Here is a 21364-nt window from a genome sequence, read left to right on the forward strand (position 1 = left end):
GTGTTGATGCAAAGTTCTTAACTAATCTAGTGTGTGTGCCCTGATGGCCCAACCAAATTGAAAAGAGTTACTTATTTCTTATGCCCTCTATTAAAATTCTCTGCATTAGATTTTATTCTTTAAGATTATAAACGCTTTACGGCCCTAGAGTTTAACCCATCCAAAAATCTCAAAAAAGTCTCAGGCATAAAATGAATTTTAAAGCACTGTCTGAAGGGTGAGACAAAATTACATATGTACCTACCATGAAAGCAAACCCTAAAGTGCCAGCTAGGTTCATGGGAGGGAATGAAAAGACTCCCATGGAAAGCCAGCAAAGAACATTTCTGGTGTTGATGGGGTTGGAATGACAAAAGTTGGAATTGAGGGTTCCCAGTTGGTTGAGTTCTATAAAAAATCCTTCTGTCATCCACCTAAGTATGATTAGCCCAATGTGCTATCCATTGTTTTATTTTATTTATTTTTTTAAGCTCTTACCTTCCAGCTTAGAATCAATACTTGTGACTTGCCCAGGGTTATACAGCTAGGAATGTCTGAGGCCAGATTTGAACCCAGGACATCTCTGAGCCTGGTTCTCAATCCATTGAGCCACCCCAGCTGGCCCCTTGTCCACTATTTTAAAGAGGACAGGACAGAAGGGTACCCTGTCTGAAAGAATAATGTGAATTCACTGGTATAAGGAATTCCTGATATGGAAACTCTCTCAATAGAGAACAACATATTTCTAACTTACAGTCCAAGAGGGTGGCGAAAACAGTAAGAAGTTTAAGTAGTATAGCCCCAGATAGTCTGCATCAGAGGACAGCATTTGAATTCCCATCCTCCTGATCCTAAGAGTGGCCTTTTATCCATTACTCCACATTGTTTCTCATTATTCACAAGCCACTTGCTGGAACAAAGACAAGAGATGGGGCTATCTTGTTACAAACCGAATTACAGTTAAATGAAGAGACCAAGCTTAAAAATGAACAGGTACAGTAGCACCTCAGTTCTCTAGAGGTCCCTTTATTTAGTAACCTAAACTATGGAGAACGTAGTTGAGAACCAAGAAGTATATTCAAAACAGGACTCTGAGTAGTCAAAGATGATGCTACATATCAACGTTCATGTCACTACTTTTAATAATTGAAGAGGAAAAAAGAGCCAACAGCAAGCAAGTGAAGGAGAAGAATGGCTGCTGCCCATCTAGAACACATAACTAATCCATTGGTCTGTGTACATACACATGCAGGTATACACATATATCTTCACATACATACATATATGTATGCACATGTGTATATTCCTGTGTGACTGTCTATTTTATACAGATACTACAGAGATAAGACAATGACTTGGGACCAGTATTTATAAGGAGAAATAGATGAGCCAAGTCTGCATTTTAAAAACCTCGTGGTACTTTCCACCCCCAAACAAAGAACCATATTTACCTTTTTTAACCATAAGTGTCTCAAGGATGCTGTATGGCTTTGATGTATAGAATACCACAAAGTTCTGAAGAATCCTAGCCTCATGGAATGTTGGGGAAGTTACTTTCTTCTCTGGGCCTCAGTGTCCTTTTTGGTAAGGATAAATTAGACTAACTGATCTCTAATTGATCTTCCAGCTCTAAAATTTGTGATTTACATAGACATTTATCTGCTTCCTACACTTACATTTTATACTGTGTTTTTTTAGGGTATTCTTAAACTCATTCAGGGAAAGAACACTTTTTTCAATGCTAGTGAGCTTGTATATCCTATATGCTTTGCTCAGAGTCAACAAAATGGAACAGTGGAGCTCTAGAAAGCTTGGAATCAGATCCTAGCAAATAATCAGGGCTGGAAGGACCACAGAAGTCATGTAATCAAATCCATCTGTAAACAAGAATCTTCTCTCCAACCTACCAAAAGTGGCCACTATTTGTCCAAAGAAATTTGTAGATATCTGGAAATCTTTTGCTAGAAATCTAAATATAAGGTCTTTAATTCACTCCATTGTGATTACTGCCATTCCTCTTAACTAAATCCTCAGAAGTTCACACAAATCTAAAGTAAAAGAGTTCTGTATAGCCTGAGGAATCTGCTGACATCATCTCTCATCTCTAATTTGTGGCAGAGTTCTGGAGTTCTTTCAGGCAATTCTGATCTGAGGCTACTATCTCTTTTACCACAGTAGTAGTTGGTGCCCCAGGAAGATTCTTGAGTGCTATCTTCAACACAAAATGGTTGCATGACATTTAACCCATGGGTGTTGTAGCCAACTCTCAAACATATGAAGTTTCAGAGAAAGTGCTGACCTTCATTACCAGAGCCAGTTTCCTCACCCAGGACATTCTGGACACCAAAGGAATCATAAATCCAGGCCCTATCAAACCAAAATAACAACCATTACCAAAACACTCCTCTGCTTACCAGAAAATAATACTGTTTCACATTTACACCCATTTTACAACTGAGAAAAATGAGGCTCAAAGGGGTAATACAATTCACCCAGGCTAAAAGAATACCAGGGCTAAGACTCCCTCAAAGACTCCTAAATCCACAATCTGTACTCATCCTTTCCACTAGTGCACAGCATCCCCTCAAAGGGCAAAACAGTCAGCAAGAGGTTTTAAAATACTATTCTATATTAAATATATAAGTAATTTGCATTAAATTGTTGGTCAATATTAAGACTGAATATTACTCCTCTTCTATTAATGAACTACATTTTCTAAGTAAATATATTATTTAAAAGTATGCCTTCTAATTTTCTCTTGTCCTTCATGTTTTTAATCTCTAAAAATAAATGGATTTTTTTCCCATTACTCTTTGCCAGTCAAAAAATGAAATCCAATTCTGAATGAAATGAAAAACATTCTGGGAAAGAATGAACAGTTGGGGAGGGGTGTGCAGCTTTTAAACACAGAATTGAACTAGCTGAGTCCTACAAAATTTCCCTCCAAAATATTTGCTTCAAATGGGTATGTTCTGCATATTTAAGAAAAGTTTTTAAAAGATTTCCAGATGATTGAGGAGACATATTTAGTCAGACTCCTACTCTGCTTTTCCATTAATTACCTCCAAGAAGACAAAAACAGAAAGGTGGATAAATTAAGTCCAAATTCTAGAATGTGGACTGAAAAAACTAGTCATTGAAAGACCTGGTCAGCCTCACTACCAACACCTTCCATTAGACTGTGAACTCTTGAAGGCAGAGCCTATCTTTTACCTTTTTCTTTTTATCCCATGCACTTAACACACGGCATGGCATAAAGTGGGTCCTTAATAAATTGCCTTTTGACTGATCTTCTTGAATGTTCCATATCTTCTTCCTCATCTCAAAAATCCAATTTTATAAAAACTTATAAAATTCTATTCTGAAAATCTAAAACTATAAAATATGGAACCCTTACAAAATATTTAGTATTCTCCCAGGAAAAGAACATAAGTAATTTATAGTATCTTATTTTGATCATTTTCTTCCCTGAAAGTGCTTCATCCAATTATAAACTCTCTTAAGGCAGGGGATTGTCTTTTTTCTCTTTTGTATCCATAGTACTTAGCACAGTGCCTAACAGACAGTACAGTAATAGATTCTTAAAGTTTATTTGATGATTGACTTCCAGCAAAGAGGTACCTGGAATTTTAGTTATCTTCAGTTAAAAACTTTTGTGCTGGGTTTTGGTTTCATTTTGTTTTATTTGGAGGACTGGGGAGACTATTGCAGAAGGCTCCTAGATTGCATAAAGAATTCCTATTATTGAAACTTCCCACCAGGAATGCAGATCACTCACTGATATCTAACTTATAGTCATAGTCAGCTCATTGGTTCACTGAGAAGTTAAGTGACTTACTCACTTGGCTAATGTGTGGCCAAGGCTGGATTTGACTCCCAGACTGGCCTGTTATCCACTATATTTTGTTGCCTCTCATTAAAGTTTTATGAGAGCATTAATAAACACTGTGTTTTATTTGTTATTATAAGTAACCTCTTTCTTCTCCCTAAGTTTCAGACATCACACATTATATCTGGGCTGGATGCCTGCAGATGTCTTTGAAGATATTATTTCATTAACTGTACATTTGACAGTTTGAAGAAGAAATAGCAACTCCCCAAATCCTCACCCTTAAGTATTTTCAAGGTTCAATGGAAAGTTGGCTTCATGCATATTGGCATCTCTCAAATGACCATCTACTAAAGTCACTTCTTTTATGAAAGACTGTCTCAGGAAACAAAGACTGTCTCAGAAAACAATTATTTCTTTTTATGCTTCTCCTAGCTTGCTCAAAGAGAAGAAACTACAGGGAGTTTGATTAGTATCACAAATAGATCTAAGAGTATTATTAAAGGAAGATAACTAAGCTGAGATAATCAGCCCTTCAGCTTTGGTTCCTAATCAGATAGTTCTTTGATTTTTGTTGGCTTTTAAAACATTTTAATACCCCTTCCCAGCCTACATTTTAAAACCTTGAGCTACATACAAATGTATACAGGGTCTATATGTGTGTTATGTCTAGCAAGTTAACTAGAATCGATCAAATTCAATTCAAGAAACATTTTTTAACACCTACTAAGTACTTTCTTTCCTCTTTCCTTTCTTTGGAGAATACTCTGTACTATCCAAGGCCTGGGATACAAAAATAAAAATTAAGTCACAACCCTCAAAGACCTTCTCTTCTCCTTGGGGGATATAACATATACATAAATAAGCAAATACAAAACAATATACTAAGTTGGTAGACAGCAGTTTCAAGAGGGAGACTATATCAATAACTATGAGAAATGTTAATGGTCTTATGAAAAGATGGCACCTGAGCTATACTTTCAAGAAATCTAGGGATTCTATGAAGCTTAGAAGAGAAGGAAGTGCATTCCAAAAATGGGAAAGAGGGCAGTTTGCTGCCCCGGTTTCTAAAAACTATGAATTCTTTCCTTCTCTATTGTAGCTAAAGACCAAATGTTGGCTAACATCCACATCAGGGAAGACCTATTAGCAATGATTATGAAATAATCAATGATAAAATAGCTGCCTCCACAGCCAATGTCAAGTCGATTGTTTGTTTAACTCAGCTCTTCTCCTTTCCCTAAAGTCAATAATACTTGTCATTAAATGATAATGTCTTTAAGTGTCTGAAAATAATCTATGAATTTCAGACTTGCATTTGAATTCATGCATGCACTTCATTGGCCATCCACACTCTCCAATATTCTAGATATCCTGTGTCATGAAAGGACAGAAAGAAAATCTTCATCTCAATGTTCACAGTCAGGCAAAAGACTACTACCTATGTATGATCACAGAAGCACAAAAAAAAAAAAGATATACATAATAAATCTTATGATCTCAAAATTACTGTATTTAGGGCAAATCTTTCCAGTTGTCAATTTGATTTCATTTTTGGTAGAAGATGTTTAACATTCACTAATTTTACTGGGGCAATAGATCAATAGCCTGATCATCAGGCATAAAATACGAAAAGACGAAGAAGAAAATGTTCACGCTGGATAGACCTTCTATCAAGGTTTTATTAAAAGATCTGGACAGAAATCCCATATGACAATGAGGCAATTTCACCCAATGGCAGAAGCCCCACTATCAGTGAGGTCACAGAGTTATTGAAATTTCAAAATATTTTCTGAGGAAGACGTTTTGCTTGACTCTGTTAAGACATGACAATTTGATCATTTGAAAGATTACAGTCTCCTAATGTATAACAGAGGATAATCCTGTATTGCCATTGTTCTTGCTTTGGGCTAGTTTCAGAAATGCATATTTATTGTTGACTTGCAAACAGCTACTAGCAAATAGGCAGCAACAATTCACATTAGGGTGAGTAATAAATGAACAAAACTAGATTTTCTTTCTGTCCGTTTCCAAAAAAAGACTTGCTCGTTACTATTTGCAAGGTTCCATGCTTTCAAGGAGTATAGAACCTCCTGTAATAAATCACTGAAATTCTTTGGACATAATTTTATTTCCTGTGGAAAATTAATATTGAATTGGGATAGTTTTATGAATTTTTTTAGGTCCCCTGAAAAACTTTGATTTTAAAGCTTAGTTTCTCCCCCAGGCTAACCAGGTTGGTTCCTTCTTTTGTCTTTGTTAAAGATTACAGGGTTAAGGATATCTCACTAGGCTGGCTTTTATTATAGGCAGGGTAGAGACCTGCTCCTTATTTATCTGTAAATAAGAACTCTCTTAGGTAATCAAGTCAGTCAGTTCTAGCTGCCACCCTGGTCCAGTTATGTGGTGGTGAGGAGGAGGAAAGGACTTGTGGGCATCCTCCTGAGATCCATCTCTTCCTATGATGAAGTGGTAAGGGAAGAGTGGAGGTCTCTGAGGGCACTTCCTGAATTAGCTGTTTTCCAATCAGAGGTGCTCTGGGAAGGGACTAAATGATGACATCACAGGGGACATATATTGCTGTGCCTAGGAAGTTGAGGTGTCTTTCTCACCTTGCCTAGCTGCTTCACATTTATTTCTCTCTCTTGGGCTCCACTTTTTGGCCCACTCATGTTACTTTGCATCTGTTCAGACTGTGGAGGGAATCCACTGGCTAGTTAGATTTCCTTGAACAATCTCTTATTAAACTAATTTTAAATGTTAATATATCCAGCCTCCAGAGAATTTCATTCATTACTTTTTTTACTTCATTTATCCAGATTAGCCCCAACTCAACAATAATAATAATGAAAAAAGATCACCATTCTCTAGTATGATCATAATAGGAATGGATTTATTTCCAAGTTTTCAAATGACAAAGGAGATAGTGAATGAAGCATCCACCACCTTACCGTTTTCAGCAAAAAACCCACAGAGTCACGAAGAGTCGGATGTGACTAAAATGATGGAACAACAAAAATTGAAAAGCTTAATATCTTGGAAAATTACGTTGAAGCATATACTTTTCATTGAACTCTAAAATACAATATGTAGTGATCTAGAAGAGGGAGAGCAGTAAAAATAAAAAGAAAACCACTTTTTTTGTATTGTTCCCTAACCCCAAATCATATAATTCTAATACATACTGTTGGAAAGAGAGATGAGTGAAATGAAAAGTTCAAAAACTAGCAAGAAGAAAAAGGATACATGAAATTGAACATAAGATAAACCAGTGTACTGAATGATTCTTCTTTAACTTCTTCTCATCTTTCATTATCCTTTTTACCTTTCTTTCACCTCCTACCATAAGTCTGTCAAGAAACACAATGCTCTCAACAGGCAAGAATGATGGGAAGAATCTAATAAAATGAAATTTAATATATACCTCAAGTTATTAGATAACTCAAGTTGCATACTTGGGTTAAAAAACACAAATAGAAGATGGGAAACATGTGGCTAGACAACAATATGAGGACCTCGGTGGACTGTTAGCTCAGTCTGAGTCAACCATGAGATGCAACTTTTAAGATGATTGCAATATTACTCTAATTTACAGACTGATGGAGGTGATCTTGCTCTATATGATCTGTCAAGGTCAGTCCATGTGAATTATAATTGCATTAAGTTTGGGGCACTATATTTTGTGAACCACATAAAGAGCCTGGTGAGTGTCCAGAGGAGAATGTTCAACATGGTGAAGGGATCATGCAATGCTAGGATGAGATGAAGGTTCTGGGCTGTTGAGCTAGAAAAAGAGAAACAGTTGAAAGAACACCATAGGTCCTTTTGAGAACCTGAAGGTACTTCCTGTTGAACTCCATGTTGAAAAGAGATTAAAATCATTCTGCTTGACCCCAGAGAACAGAACTAGGTGCCATGGGTAGAAGTTGAAGGGACAGAAATTTCTACTTGATAGAAGGAAAACATTCTTAAACAATTTATGCTATCCCAAAGCAGAATAGGTTCTTCTTGACTCAAGTTCCTCAATAGTGATTAGATGACTACTTTTTTGAAATAATGTAGAAGAGATTCCTGGGGAGGTATGGGTTTGACTAGATGATCTCAGAGATTCTTCCCAATTCTGATTCTGTCTTTTCCAGAGCATGTCAATCAAAGTTATATCAAATATGACAAGATTCTTTAGCTAAATACCACATGCCCAACAGAAGAAATCAGTTCAGTACTGATAATTACTAAGTAGTTGATGTTAGCTCAGTACCAGCAGTCCTAAGTAGTTTTTTTAAGTAATTTCATTGTAAGCAATCACATCCATCCTATCATCATGATATTATAACTAAATACTGGTTGCCAACAATGGTTTTGAGAAATAAGCAAATATTAGCTTCACCAATGTGATTGCAAATTCATGAAAACATTCAATACCATTAATCTTCCCATTTTTCCTTTAGCAATTGATTATTTAGAATTCAGCTTTAGAAAGAAAAAAATATTCCTTTGTAAATTATTTCTAATGTGACTGTTGGTATCAGGGTCAAAAAATCAATTAGCAATGGTGTCCTACTTCCTAAAATAAAAGTCCGTTGATAAATATGTAAAGATTATTCCATGTTCCTTTACAATTTTGGGACTCTGTCATCAAGGCTATGTAACCTTTTTCAACCCTCACATTACATAAAGAAAAATATAAAGAATCCCATTAGCACTGCAGCATATGTATTCAGCCTATGTTTCTAGACTCCATGTGTTATTCTCACTCTCTAGCTTTGATAGCTTATTTTAATCATGAAAAAATCTAATAATTTATTGAAGTAAAATAAAATTATAAATGTGACTTTTTATATGATAATTAAGAATTTCTTTAGATGTTAAAAACAGATCTTACTTTAAAAGATCTTTTTTTTTCTTCCTGAAGGCATGGGTTTAAGGGACTACAGAATTGAATTGTATCAAGGACTGGATGGAATGTATAGTTACTATTTTATCCATAAGAACACTATCATTTCCATTAGCTTGACCTCTGCTGCAAAATGAAAAAGCAAACTTTTAGAGTTGGAAGAAACCTGAGAGATCATTGAATCAAACTATCTCATTTTAAAGATGAAGAAAGTGGGGCCTAACATATTTAAGTGGTTAAGTGACTGTTTCCATATTGCACAACTGGTTAATGGCAGAGTTATAAGTAAAATGAAGGCTGTAACCAAGGTGGTGTGCCTGAGATTTTAGGTCAGGGTACTGAAGTTTGAGTATAAAAATTAGACATACACACTTCAGCAGTAGAAATAAGTTCTCCCATTTCATTCTAGTAAATTTGTGTTAATTCATTCTTAGATTATTTTCATACTTATAAAGTTATTTGAAGGCTCAGGAGATATTTTGAATAGTTGGTCTCAGGCTTACTATTATTTGTTCCAAGAACCAAAATTGCTCATCACAGCTCTGTATAGAGAACCTAAGTCTCCTGATTACCAGGGATGCAACACTAGATCATTTAATTGAATGACAATTATTACTAAAAATATTCTCCTCCTCAACACAAAATCACCTTTTGACTATTTTCCTGCCTTCTTTCAGAAATCCAAATAAATAATATTCTCTACTAGTTCTGGGCTAGTTATCCAAGTCACCAACTAAGACAAGCCAACAACATGTAGCAGAATGGAAGGGGATGCTATTTTACCATTGATATCTACAAATTCTAAGTCTCAATGTCCATAAGGGTTGAGAAAAGAGACAAAATTTGTATGGAAAAGAGACAATCTTTGATGACCACTAATGAAAATGCTATCTACCCAAAGATAAATGCCACACAAACACATATCCTGTTCAATTGAGAGTTGATGTCTGTCAGAATTAAAACAGAAATGTAGGCAGTAAACTCCATCAGCATTTGTGCTTCTAGAGATCTTTTCCCATTCCCCTCATGTGGTTCTTTAGAGCATACATCAATCACTCTGGTTTTTGGCATCTGTTCTACTTGACTTTCTGTCACTGTACACATTTTTGTATGTTTTCTAATGCATCACTGATTTGTTTCATCTTAAAACTCAGTATCTAAAAATAAAATCATGCTTAACATATTTCTTTGCATTTTAACTTTAAAGAAATAAATAGATTAATCTTTTAGAACTAAACAAACAAGAATGATAAACTTAACATGAACATTTGCAAAAAAAGAAAAAAGAACCTAAAACCTTGGAATTGCCACTTTTCCCTTTCTCTTTATCCTTTCTAAGTTCTTTTAACTTAAGCATATACTTTATAATTTTTCATGTTAAAAATTTAGAGGTTTAGTGAGCCTGTCAAGAACCAGTCTTATTATGTCCTGAGGACTTTAAAATGGAACTGGAATTCATTCATTTTCCACGTTAAATTCCCATTTTTAAAAAAAGAGTATAGCAAGAATTTCTTCATCATCAGAAGAGATGAAACCATAAGTAATAAATATGATATTATGTCACAGATGAACTATTGTTTTCAGCAAATGGCCCAGAAGAGGAACTGCCATCTATTCTTTATCTGTTTAATAATATGATACACTATTGAAAATGTTTCCTCCTTCAGCACCCACAATATTTGGTCCCCTCCCTTTGCTCTCTCTTCTTAAAGGAATCCAAAAATATAGTAGATAGATCAGCAGTCTTTGAATAGTTGTTTAGTCAAGCAGCCGTTCAAGATTGGTACTGGGACACCATTCAGCACACCATAGTTGCACAGTGTTTCCATATTGCTCTGAAAGGATTACATATGCAAACAAATAGGCGTTCAAGTTACACTGAATAATGAGGCAAACAGCAATTTATAAAGTGCAGTCATTCTATGCCACATTTCATTTTGGAAGAAGGAGGGCTACAGCCAACTGCGAACAATTACAGAATTGTCAATGGAATTCAATAAATGTTGTTTAAAAAAAAAAACCTAATTATTTGTTACAATAACCAGCTACTACCGCCACTTTGTATTTGGAGGTTTGTAAACTACTTCCATTCGGAATGTAATTGATTTCATTTTTATCATTTGCTCAAGTTTATGTGGTTGTCCTCATCCTAAGAGATGATAACATCTATTTTCAGCAAATTATACATTATAATTCCTCATTCAAAAGCTGTAACAGAAAACAAAATGCTAATTTATGCTGTAAACGAAACTCTAGAATCATAATCACTCATTGTTAACACTGGGGACTAAACTGCTACTGGAAATAATAAACTACAGCAAAATGTGGGTTTGTTTAGAGTCCCCACCCCACCTCCCTTGCTTGTTTTTGTTTTGTTGTTAGACAACCGGCACAATTTCCAACACTCTTACAGGCAGGTGATTAAATGATTCTCTCGCCTTCTTCCAGATACAAACCAGACTTTTCCTTTGCCCCTAAGCTATTATCTGCAGCACTATATTTCAAATCTACAGGAATATTTGCTCACAAAGCAAACAGAAGTGTAAGCTGAAAAAGAGAGCCCATTAAAGCCCCACACCTGCTTTTCCACATTTCATTAGGCTTCTTCCCTCTCCATTTTCCCTTTACATCAGCGGTCTTCTTTCCTATGTGCTTCTCCTGTGCTGGTACCCCTCAGTGATACCTTCTGGTCATGGTGAGCCTATCCTAACAGCAAGTTTCCATCCTGCTTCCAGGAAAATTTCAAACAAATAAGTTAAGTCAAAGAAATCCCAAAACTTGGAGTCTATTAAGTCAATTAGTCATTCTGACCTCAATCATATTAAATTTGATGTTGGCTCCTTTTGGAAACAATCTGCTTTATTTGAATAGCATTCCTGAAGTCAACAATGTGGAATACCACCCAAGAGCATTCCCTTGCACAATTTCTTAATAGTATAGAAAAGAAATATTTAAATACAGTTATTATCTCAAAAATGGGAATTCTTTGAAGTGACCCAAAAGTCACACCGCCTTATGTAGTAAATCATTTTACTGCTGCCCTTTTATTTAATGCCCTCTGCAGTACACATTTATCTCCACACTGGCAAAGTGTGCTCATTGATTTCCTATGGTCTCTCTGGAAGAAAGTCCTGCTTTCTTGATGATGAGTACAAAGGGTGGGTGACCCCATTCTCATTCCAATGCAAACCCTGCACTTTTACATTTCCGCTAGGGCCACATGAACGGGCGACCAGCTAAGAACTCTCTGCCCTCTTCCTCCAGAAAGCTTTGCTGTAACTACTGACATTTAATGTTTTTTCTGCCTTCATACAACTATATTTCTGAAGATCACAATATAATGTTGAAACCACCAAAAGGTATTAAGTTCATCATGGACACAAATGTTACCTGGTAATTTAATAGAGTGGAAACTGTTACCATGTGGCCCATTCTCACATAGATATACCGTAGCCCAAATTATTTCCCCTGAAACATAACTACTTATAGTAAATGCCTAACATATCATGGTTAGTCCATAATATTCCTCAATGCTGGCATTATATAAGCATCCTGATGGATGTGAATCTACAGTGTTAAACCACTCATTCATCTCACACACACACACACACACACACACACACACACACACACAAATTTGTACAAATCTTTACCAATGACATTTCCCCTATGATTCGTGTTATTTTGGCTAAATAGAGAATTTGCACCTCCATTTAAATCACACCTATTTGTCAAGGGAAACCTGGAACTAAAGAATGTTTTCTGAGACTAAATCCAGATGGGGCTACCAAACCTACTCCCTTTGGCTGTCCTATATCATCAACTCAGTCCAACAATTGATTGGTTCAGTCAACTAATCAGTCAATTCAAGTGGAAGAGAAAAAGGATTTTTAATAGTCAATTCAGTGGAAATAATCTTGTTCCTAATCAATTAACAAACATTTAATAAGTGTTTACTATGTGCTAAACACTGGGGGTACAAATAAAGGCAGAAATGTGATCCCTGCCACATTCAAGTGGAGTAAAAAATATATAACTGACTATGAACACACAAAATGCAATCAGTGTTGATAGGAAGTAATCTCAGTGAGAAAACCCTCCTTTCCTAAGTATCTAATCTGTTCCTATCCTCTAGGATTCTTAGGGGTGGGTAGGGGGAATAGGAAGAGGGTGGAAATGAAACCAGTTGTTTTGGGTAGGAAACAGGTATATAAATAAGTAAATTTTTTAAATGTACAAAGCTGGGGTGATTCAAACCCATCCCACTGAGCTGATGATGGAAGAAACTAGGGATTCTATGAGGTGGCAACAAGGAGGCAGCTTATTCAAAGGTTCAGAGATGAGAAATATGGGAAATGGGATATTGTATCCTGGGAACCACATGCCAGCTGGTTGAGTTTGAACTTAGAGAGCATGAAGGAAAATAAAATGCAATAAACCTAGAATGGTAAACTACAGCCAGATTGGGAAGGGCTTTGAGTACAAAAAGAAATCTACATTTTACAATAGACACAAGAAGGCCCTGTTGGAGCTTCTTGGGTAACAGAGTGACACTTTACCTAAAATAAATCACAGAACCATATATTTGGAGTTAATAAAAAGGAATCTTAGAGATCACCTAATCCAATCTTCTCTTATTAGAGAGGAAGAAACTGAGACCCAGGGAAATGAAATGGCTTGCGAAGTAATACACAGAGGAAGTGGGAGAGCTAGGATACAACCCTAGGTCTTTTGACTCCAAATTCACTCCCATCTAGTTGTTTAAATTTTTTTAATTTAATTTTTAAAAGAGCAGATATGATTGTAACAAAGAGGAATTTCTCCATTTTACAATGTCCACAAATAAATTACACCATCAAAACTTGGTATTAGCAACATGTACTTAATCCAAGCAAGCTACTTTTGTAACACAGTTAATTACTACGATGTATTTTGCTTCTCAAGCTCTAGGTATATCTCATTCTCCAAGGGAAAACAACATTTGTAAGCTAATACAATGGGAGACTGACTATATACACATTATACACATGCATCAAAATATTATAAATCAATTGCTCTCTTCACATTTCTAGCTATACAGGCCCATTGTTGGAATAGCATTGGTCATTTGGGGTTGATTGTAGAATTTCTTGACCCAAAAGCATGCCAAATTTTGCCCAGCCCTTTCTCAGTCTGGATCATTCCTCCAATTCATGAACTACAAGAATTGCATACCTTAAGCACCTACTGTATACAATAAGTTAGTTGTTAGTAGTTTAGTTGCCTAAAAACATAAATGCAGAAAAGCAAAATGACTTTTAAGTATGAATGTAGACTTTATACACATATATTTCTGACTTTTAGGAGGTCATATTTTAATACAGAGTCCTGTATAGAAGAGAGACTTTGAAGACAGGATGGTCCAAGTTCTGGCTCATCTCTATGAATCAAAACATTGTCACAGCTTTATAAATTGTGATGTGCCCAGAAAGGAGGGGAAAATATGTATTAAATTCTTTATAGTACTCGGACTGGTTGGAAAAGAATGTTCCTCCCTGGGCTGGATTTTGCCTTGGCTATTCCATATTCATGGAAGTCGTGCCAAGTCAAAAAAACAGGCAGTCAGCACAAGCTTTCAACAACTTACCCACATCCATTAATGATTTTACATTGAAACTTCTACCCTGCTTGAAAAGATAGAGTGAGTACAAAGAGGCACAGGTACCTAGCTCACAAAGATCCAGGACCGAATTCAAAATAGTTACTGCCTACTCTGACTAGATAGTGGGCATCCAACAAGGATGCCATTTTATATCTCTACTTTGGGAAATGTGAAGGAAGGAGAAAGGAGGAAAAAAATCCTAAGTTAAATCTGTAAGGAAAGTGCTCTTCAAAACTCATTGATGAAGGGGTGGCTTCCAGGAAGAATGGAAGGGAAGGGAAGAAGGGGGCAAGTCAAACCATTTGCCTAGCATAATGCAAAATGGAGGGGCTCTATTCTTTCCCTTTGTAACTGATTATATTGAAATCATTGATATCAAAACCCAATTTGATTGACTCATTGCCTAAAGTTTATTCTGACAGGAGATGGTTGGTACAAGGTAACTTATAGTAATTACCAAAATCTGGTGACTGCACAGGGTGAAACAGTTAGCACTCAAGATGGACTCCTGACAGCTCAGGGGTCAGTTTCATGATAGAGTCTCCAGGTTGGACAGCAATAGCACAAAAGACTTGCAGGATAGTTAGAAAGCACACTGTAAAAGGTGTCTGGGAAAAACATCTTCACAAGAAGCTTGCAGTACTGCCATCCTTAGGTCTGAAATTGTATTTCAGAGGAGGGTCTCTGACTTATGCTGCTGAGAATAAGAACCCTTTTACCAGGTCTCTTTCTGTGTAGGAGGAAGGTGTGGAGGTGGATGGGGATTTTAATTCAAGAAATAAATTCTAAATCAACATCATCCACCCTTTCCTTTGTACATTACTTTTCTTACTCTGATTATTCTGCAAAACTATGGTTTGAAGATACTTTGTAAAGTGGTTTCAAAATATTTGGCAGGTGGTACATACAAGGCATAGAGTAAAAATGCCAAGCTTAACCTTTCTTCCCTAATAGATGCAATATCACAACCTAGAGTCTTCTCATCAGACAAAACCTACATTCTTAGTTCAGAATATTAAATTTTCATATTAAAAACTAAAAGAACTAAATCCAAAGCATTTTATTTGGAAATAATAATAAAGTGCCTTGGTAATTTCAAATGATCAAGAATTTTTCTGTGTACAAAGAAGTCTTTTTATTCTCCTTCACTTGTTTATTTATCCTGAGAGGTGTTATAATCATGTTTTCTTGTGAAAATGAAAGTAATCAAAAGGCCTTATCATGCCAGGAAGAGATAGCCTTAGTGAGCACTGATGGAGATGCTATTGATATTGTAAAAAAGGCTTCTTTTACATAGCATTAGATCTGGAAAATGCATCATATTGATCTGAAAATAAAAAGCTTGATTTTTTTTAAAGTACAGTCAACCTTTCCTTTCATAAGCACTTAAATACACTACAAAGTTGTGGTTTTTTTTTTTAATTGAAGTAGAGTAAACAAATTATATTTGAAGAGCATTGCTATTTTTAGTGAAGAACCAAAGATTTGTAAGCCTTTTTTGGCAGCAATTCAGGTAAAATCATGAATAAGTCTCGCTTCTTCAAATTTAGGCCAAGTCTATCTTTAATAGCTCTGACAAAGCTTGAAAATAGAATTTCATACCATAACTTTATTTATGTTTTTTACTGCATCCAAGCAGCTAGAATTGCATTTCTCCTTGTCCAATAAGAGGGAATAAGACTGAAAATGCAAACTAGTGATCAAAAATATAATATATATATAAATATACATACCCACAAGCACCTATTTCTTAGTTCTGAACATTATAATCTTGCTGTTTTTACCAAATCCCCCCATACCCTCCCCAAAACCAGCTTAAGTAGGTTTACCTTTTTGTATTATTACTCTCTAGAGATCCTCCAGTATTTCAGTCTCTTCCCTAATGATGCAGGCATCTCATTTGTTTCTGTATTTTATCTTAAAACTTCACATAATCCCATTTAAAAAACGAAATCAATATTTCAAATAATCTTCCTTTTCCTATCATACAATTAAACTGCAGTAACAAATAGCATATACCTTCCAATATCAGTCCATGAGCTAACCAGACCCAAAAGGCAGCACCTGCAGGCCTTTCACTAATTCTCTGCTTTTCTTTTCAATATGAACCTCTCCAAAAAAAAAATGTTTATATTTAGAAGGGAGCAATTTTTTCCTAAACCTTGTCTAACTAACTTTACAAAAATGCAACTGGTTTAGACCTGTTTTGACTGTTTCCACCTTTTTTTATCTACCCTTTTCTCTTTCCCCCTCTCCACCATTTCCCTTCTATAATCCCCTCCACCCCCTTCATCCTACCCATTTCCTTTGGTTTCTAAGGAGGTTTCACGTGACTGCTAGTCTTGCAGAATCAGGCAACAGCCCTTCCTAAAACCTTTCAAAAAGCTTGTTTCTTTACTCTCAGTTTTTTCAAACATATATGGAACATTATATAATTGTAATTCTGTGCCTTCTCCTGTGTCATGGTCATGTTTTCTCCACTCCCCGCCTTTCCGAAGGCAGGAGTACCCAGGGCCACCAGGTGCAGGCCACAGGCGAACACACTGTAAACTTATCATAATGCATCTGGTTCTTTGACTAGTTGGGCGCGTGGCGCTGCTGCTGAGGAATCACGATTTCTGATTTTGACAGTCCGTGGTTTTCAATAGGAGAATGTCCTAACAACGTGCAGGGCTAGTTCTGACTCATATGTTAGGTCTATAGCAAACCAGCCCAAGAAAGACACACAGACGACACACACTGCACACACTCGGAATGGCAGGCTTTGCAAATCTTTTAACTGTTTTTCTATGTGAAGCAGGATGGGGGAAGTTAAAAGAATGAAAGTTGGGGGGAGGGATTTGGAGGGGGTGAGACACGGTTCGGCTGCTAATAAGCAAAGAGGAGTGACAACCTCACAGCCTCCCTGGCTCAAGCCCTCTTTAAGCCTGTATACTCTAGGTAGCCGTTTCTATTCCTCAACCTCAAACACTCAAGTACACGCACACGCACCTTTTTCTTTCCCCGCCTCTCCATCCCGCACAACTACAGGGTCGGCCAAGCCAACATTAAGGCTTCTGCCAGACATCAAGTGCCTTCCAAGTTTCTACTAACAGATTTGTATCTCTGCCTTTCTCCACCCCTTGGTTGGATGTTTCAAGTCCCAGACACCAAAGTTCAATTTTTATTGGGCTGTTTAAGGGCACACATGGGTCGGAGCTCCGAAACTTCCCCCAGCCCTTCCCCAAGGAATAAAAAGAAAACGCTGCTCAGACTCCCTCCTCCCTCCCGGACAGCGGCGGCGGCGGCGGCAGCCGCGGCGGCATTGGCATTGCTGCCTGTCTGGGGCTCTCTCCGCCTGCTAGTTGCTTCTACTGCAAGAAGAATTCTCCAAGGCTCCCCCGGCCGGCTTTATGTATTATTAACTCCCGTGGTAGTGTGTGGTTTCTTGATCCCTCGCTATAGAGGTGAAACCTTAAACTGGCAACTGCTAGTTTGGGGATTTCAGTTTCCTGGAAACTGATGTGCTGGGGGTGGAAAGGAGGTGGGGGGGGGGGCATTAGGAGAAAAAGGGCTGCACGTTTTTCCATGAGCTCAGCAGAGCGCGCTGCCCACCAACAGGGGATGGAGGAGAGCGCGCAAGGCAAGCGCGCGAGGGGGAAAGCCAGCCCCGCGGGCTACTGGGCTAGGGTGGCGAGCTCTCCTCCTCACAGCTGACGCCGCGCCCCCCCCCTCCCCGTGGCCACACATACACACGCACGCGCGCACGGACACACGCACGCGCGCACACCAAGACTCACACACACACACACACACACACACACACACACACACACGTCTCGACCCGTGCGCGCTCCGCCTGACAGGCACGCGGACACCTGACCTGGGAATCCCACGCGCTGGAGGCCGCTCCAGCAGGCGGCACGTTGCTGCCTAGCAAGTTGGACGCAGCATCTCTCCTTAATTTTTTTTCCTAAGGCTTTAACTTTTCCCTTCGCCAGTCCTCTTTCCTCCACCCCCTCCAACATGCATACACACACACACAACACACACACATACACACTTCCTCTCTACCTTCCTCCCGGTCCCTACCTCGTCCCCTCCCTCCCTACTTCACAGTGTAGTTTACAGATGACAGATGCCTGGAGACTTTCACCAAACAAGCAGTGGGGGCAGCAGACTACAACAGTTATTTAATTAAAAGGCTTTTTTTTTCAACCACCCCCACCCCCACCCCCCTAATCGGGCTCTCTCCTAGGCTCCCAGAATAGCTTTTACACCCGGAGACACGATGCACCCTGCTCTCTTCTCCAGGTACCCACCGGGTTTGGACACCCCATCTGTCTGCTTCCCCCCTTTTTCACGGTATCCCCACTCACTTCGACGACTCTGCCCTCTCCCTGGCACAACCCCCCCACCCCCCCGGCAGACTGACATGTATACCTAGAGGCAGAGAGCAGCTCCCGGGGAAGGGATGCAGCCAGACTGCATTGCACAGTCATCAAAGTTAAGTGGGGGTGGGAGGGGGATAGGTGCGGGGGCGTAGAGAGAAGCCTCAACTACTCCCACCCAGACGGGGTCAGAGATGCTTTACTTGCATATGCAGCCATTTTAGGGAAAGAAACGGGTTAGGGGCTGGAAGGGGGGAGTGGGAATGGGACAGAGTAAACGGGAGAGGTTCCACTGCCAGCAAGTAGTCTGGGGCTTGGATCCCACCCACCCCCAGGACCCAACTAACAGGCAACCAGGCAGCGAAAAAGAACGGGCAAAAAGCACGGGAGACTTAAGAGGTTTCGCTTGAGTTGCCTTGTTGTGCCTGGAGTTGTTCGGGGTAACGCACCAGCTCCATCCTCTGAATTTCGGTTGGGGGGGTAGTAATATGGGAGGGGGGGGTTGTTGTGAAATTGATAGAATATTGGGGAGGGCGGGAGAGGGAGGGGCGAGAAAGACCCATCACGATTGGAAAGCTATCGTTCCTTTCCCCCTTTCCACGACGTTCCGTTTTGCAGAAACACATACACAGACTGAGCAACCCACTTCGCCGCCGCCACCCCCCACTTCTCTCTCCAGCCTTTTGCATCCCCGTGGAGTGCTAAGTGGGTTCGCGACAGGGAGGAGAGGAGGGGACCGAGGTGGAGGGGGGGGGTGCGGGAGAGAGAAAGATAAGAAATAGCATCTAGCCACGGGGCTCTTACCTGGTTGTAGGAGGTTTCCCAGGAGGAGCTGTAGTTGTAAAAGAAAGAAGAGAAGAAGGCATCTTCCGATAGCCCGCAGCCTGCCATCCTCTGGATGCAAACAAAATGGGGAGGAAAAAAAAAACAACACAACAAGAAAAAAAAATCTCCCCAAAAAAAGAAAAGAAAAGAAAGGCAAAAGGAACCTCAACTCTTCTCCTTTGCTGGGATTATTACTGATGCTGCTGTTACTAAAGACTGAACCTAGAGGTTTGCCCTGACTTCAGCTGCCGGGCTGCTGCCGCCGCCGCTGCTGCCGGTACGGGTGGGTATGTGTCTGTGTGTGTGTGTCTGTGTGTGCGTGTGTGTGTCTGTGTGTGTGTGTGTGTGTGTGTGTGTGTGTGTGTGTGTATTCAGAGGGATCGAGAGGAGGGGAAGAAATAAGGAAGGGAGAGAAATGAGAGACTGGATGGAGAGCAGAGAGAGAGGGAGAGAGAGTGTGTGTGTGTATGTGTGTGTGCGTGTGTGTATGTGCGTCTGTTTGTGGAGCTCACCGAAGAGCCAAAGCCTGAAGACGGAGCCGTCACGTGGGGCGCGCTGACTCCGCTGCTGGGGACAGCCTGTACTACAGACCCTGCTACTAAATCACCCACAGCCGCACGACCTTTACATCCCCCCCCACTTCCCCCCGTATACCCCCCCAAGCCTAGCTCCTTCCCTCTGGGCTAAGGCTGACAGGCTGCGCAAGGGAACAAGTGGGGCGCGTGCTGGACCCACTGCTGCACCGGCTTTGGGGGGCGGGGGCGAGCTGGGGGCGGGGAAGGGGGGGAACGGAGAAGGGAAAGAGCCGGGGGAGGGGAGGACGCACAGGTGCTTCTCCTGCTGCCCCTGGGATCCAGGTCTTTTTCCCCCTTCCTTCTCCCTCCAAATCCGAGTTTCATTCGACTCTCATTAAAGACTTTTAATTCTGGAGAAGCTTCCTTGTGTTGTTCGCTTTTCACGGAAAAGGCAGAGCCTCCCTCCCTCGGGGACGTGATTTTACACAGTTAATACGTCGGGTTTTCCATCTCCCCCCCACCGGACTTCCCAATACACTTATGCAGCAGCAGCAGCCCCCCCCCCTCCGAACCCAAATACCTTCCATCCCAAATTAAACCCCACTTCCTTTCCCCCGTATGCTGTAGTTAAGCTAAGTCTATGCTACATCAAACTAGGCTAGGCAGAGAATTGGAAAGTAGATTTAGGGAACAATGCTGCCCCAGCAGGGAGAAAGGCTAGATGGCTTTAATGGGTCTTTTCCATCTCTAGTTTGGCATTCTGTTGATTTAGCAATAAAAATAACATGAAAATATTTAAAAAAAAACATTTTAAGTTTCTCCACTAAGATCCAGTCAGTATTATGTAAAACGATTTATTAGAGTCCCCTCATAGATTTTTTTTTTTTAAAGACAGGAATAATTTGACCATTTTCTTAAGGCAGAATTCTAGGTCCATCCCTGCCTCTCTCTCCTAATAAGAGGGTAGCTGAAAGTAACATCTGCAGTGACAACTTCCTTACCTCTTGGCCTTCCACTTTCCATAAAGGTGCCCACAATAGAGAAACTACTCTGTTCATGTCAAAAAGCTCTTAGAAAACAATTGCATCTCTAGGGGAAAACTTGAAGAGATATCTAGAAGACAAATAGAACACATACTTTTCCTGATTTTTCCATATACTGTACATTTTTATGCAAACATATTTTTACTTTCCCAAGAGTTCACTGTTTCTCTTGTAAATTCCCCACTTGAGGTCATAATCCTCTGTGACATAAACATTTCCACAGCAACTCAGTGATGCCACAAATATAGTGCTGTGATTTCAGATGGGA

The 21364-nt window shown here is 39.3% G+C and overlaps 1 protein-coding gene and 1 long non-coding RNA gene across 5 annotated transcripts in view; both read right to left on the reverse strand.

The window, feature by feature from the left end:
• The window catches only part of LOC103097266 (uncharacterized), a 68905-nt gene extending 50585 nt beyond the window's left edge, over positions 1 to 18320 (reverse strand). The window contains exon 1 of the long non-coding RNA XR_008912845.1: positions 1 to 18320. This exon is cut by the window's left edge and continues 45302 nt beyond it. This is a non-coding gene — a long non-coding RNA (uncharacterized LOC103097266).
• The window catches only part of PPARGC1A (PPARG coactivator 1 alpha), an 800952-nt gene extending 780487 nt beyond the window's left edge, over positions 1 to 20465 (reverse strand). For 2 of the 4 annotated variants that reach the window (XM_007496657.3, XM_056802472.1), the window contains exon 1: positions 19518 to 19575. Coding sequence is in view for 2 of the 4 variants with exons in the window: in XM_007496655.2 (XP_007496717.1) it covers positions 19518 to 19604 (87 nt within the window). In the remaining 2 variants the exon portion in view is untranslated. Of the gene's footprint in view, positions 1 to 19517 lie in introns of all 4 variants that reach the window. The other 2 variants (XM_007496655.2, XM_056802471.1) reach the window with 2 other exon arrangements.
• Positions 20466 to 21364: the final 899 nt, after the last annotated feature.

Source organism: Monodelphis domestica, chromosome 6 (genome assembly GCF_027887165.1).
Source record: "Monodelphis domestica isolate mMonDom1 chromosome 6, mMonDom1.pri, whole genome shotgun sequence".
In the NCBI taxonomy this organism is placed as follows: domain Eukaryota; kingdom Metazoa; phylum Chordata; class Mammalia; order Didelphimorphia; family Didelphidae; genus Monodelphis; species Monodelphis domestica.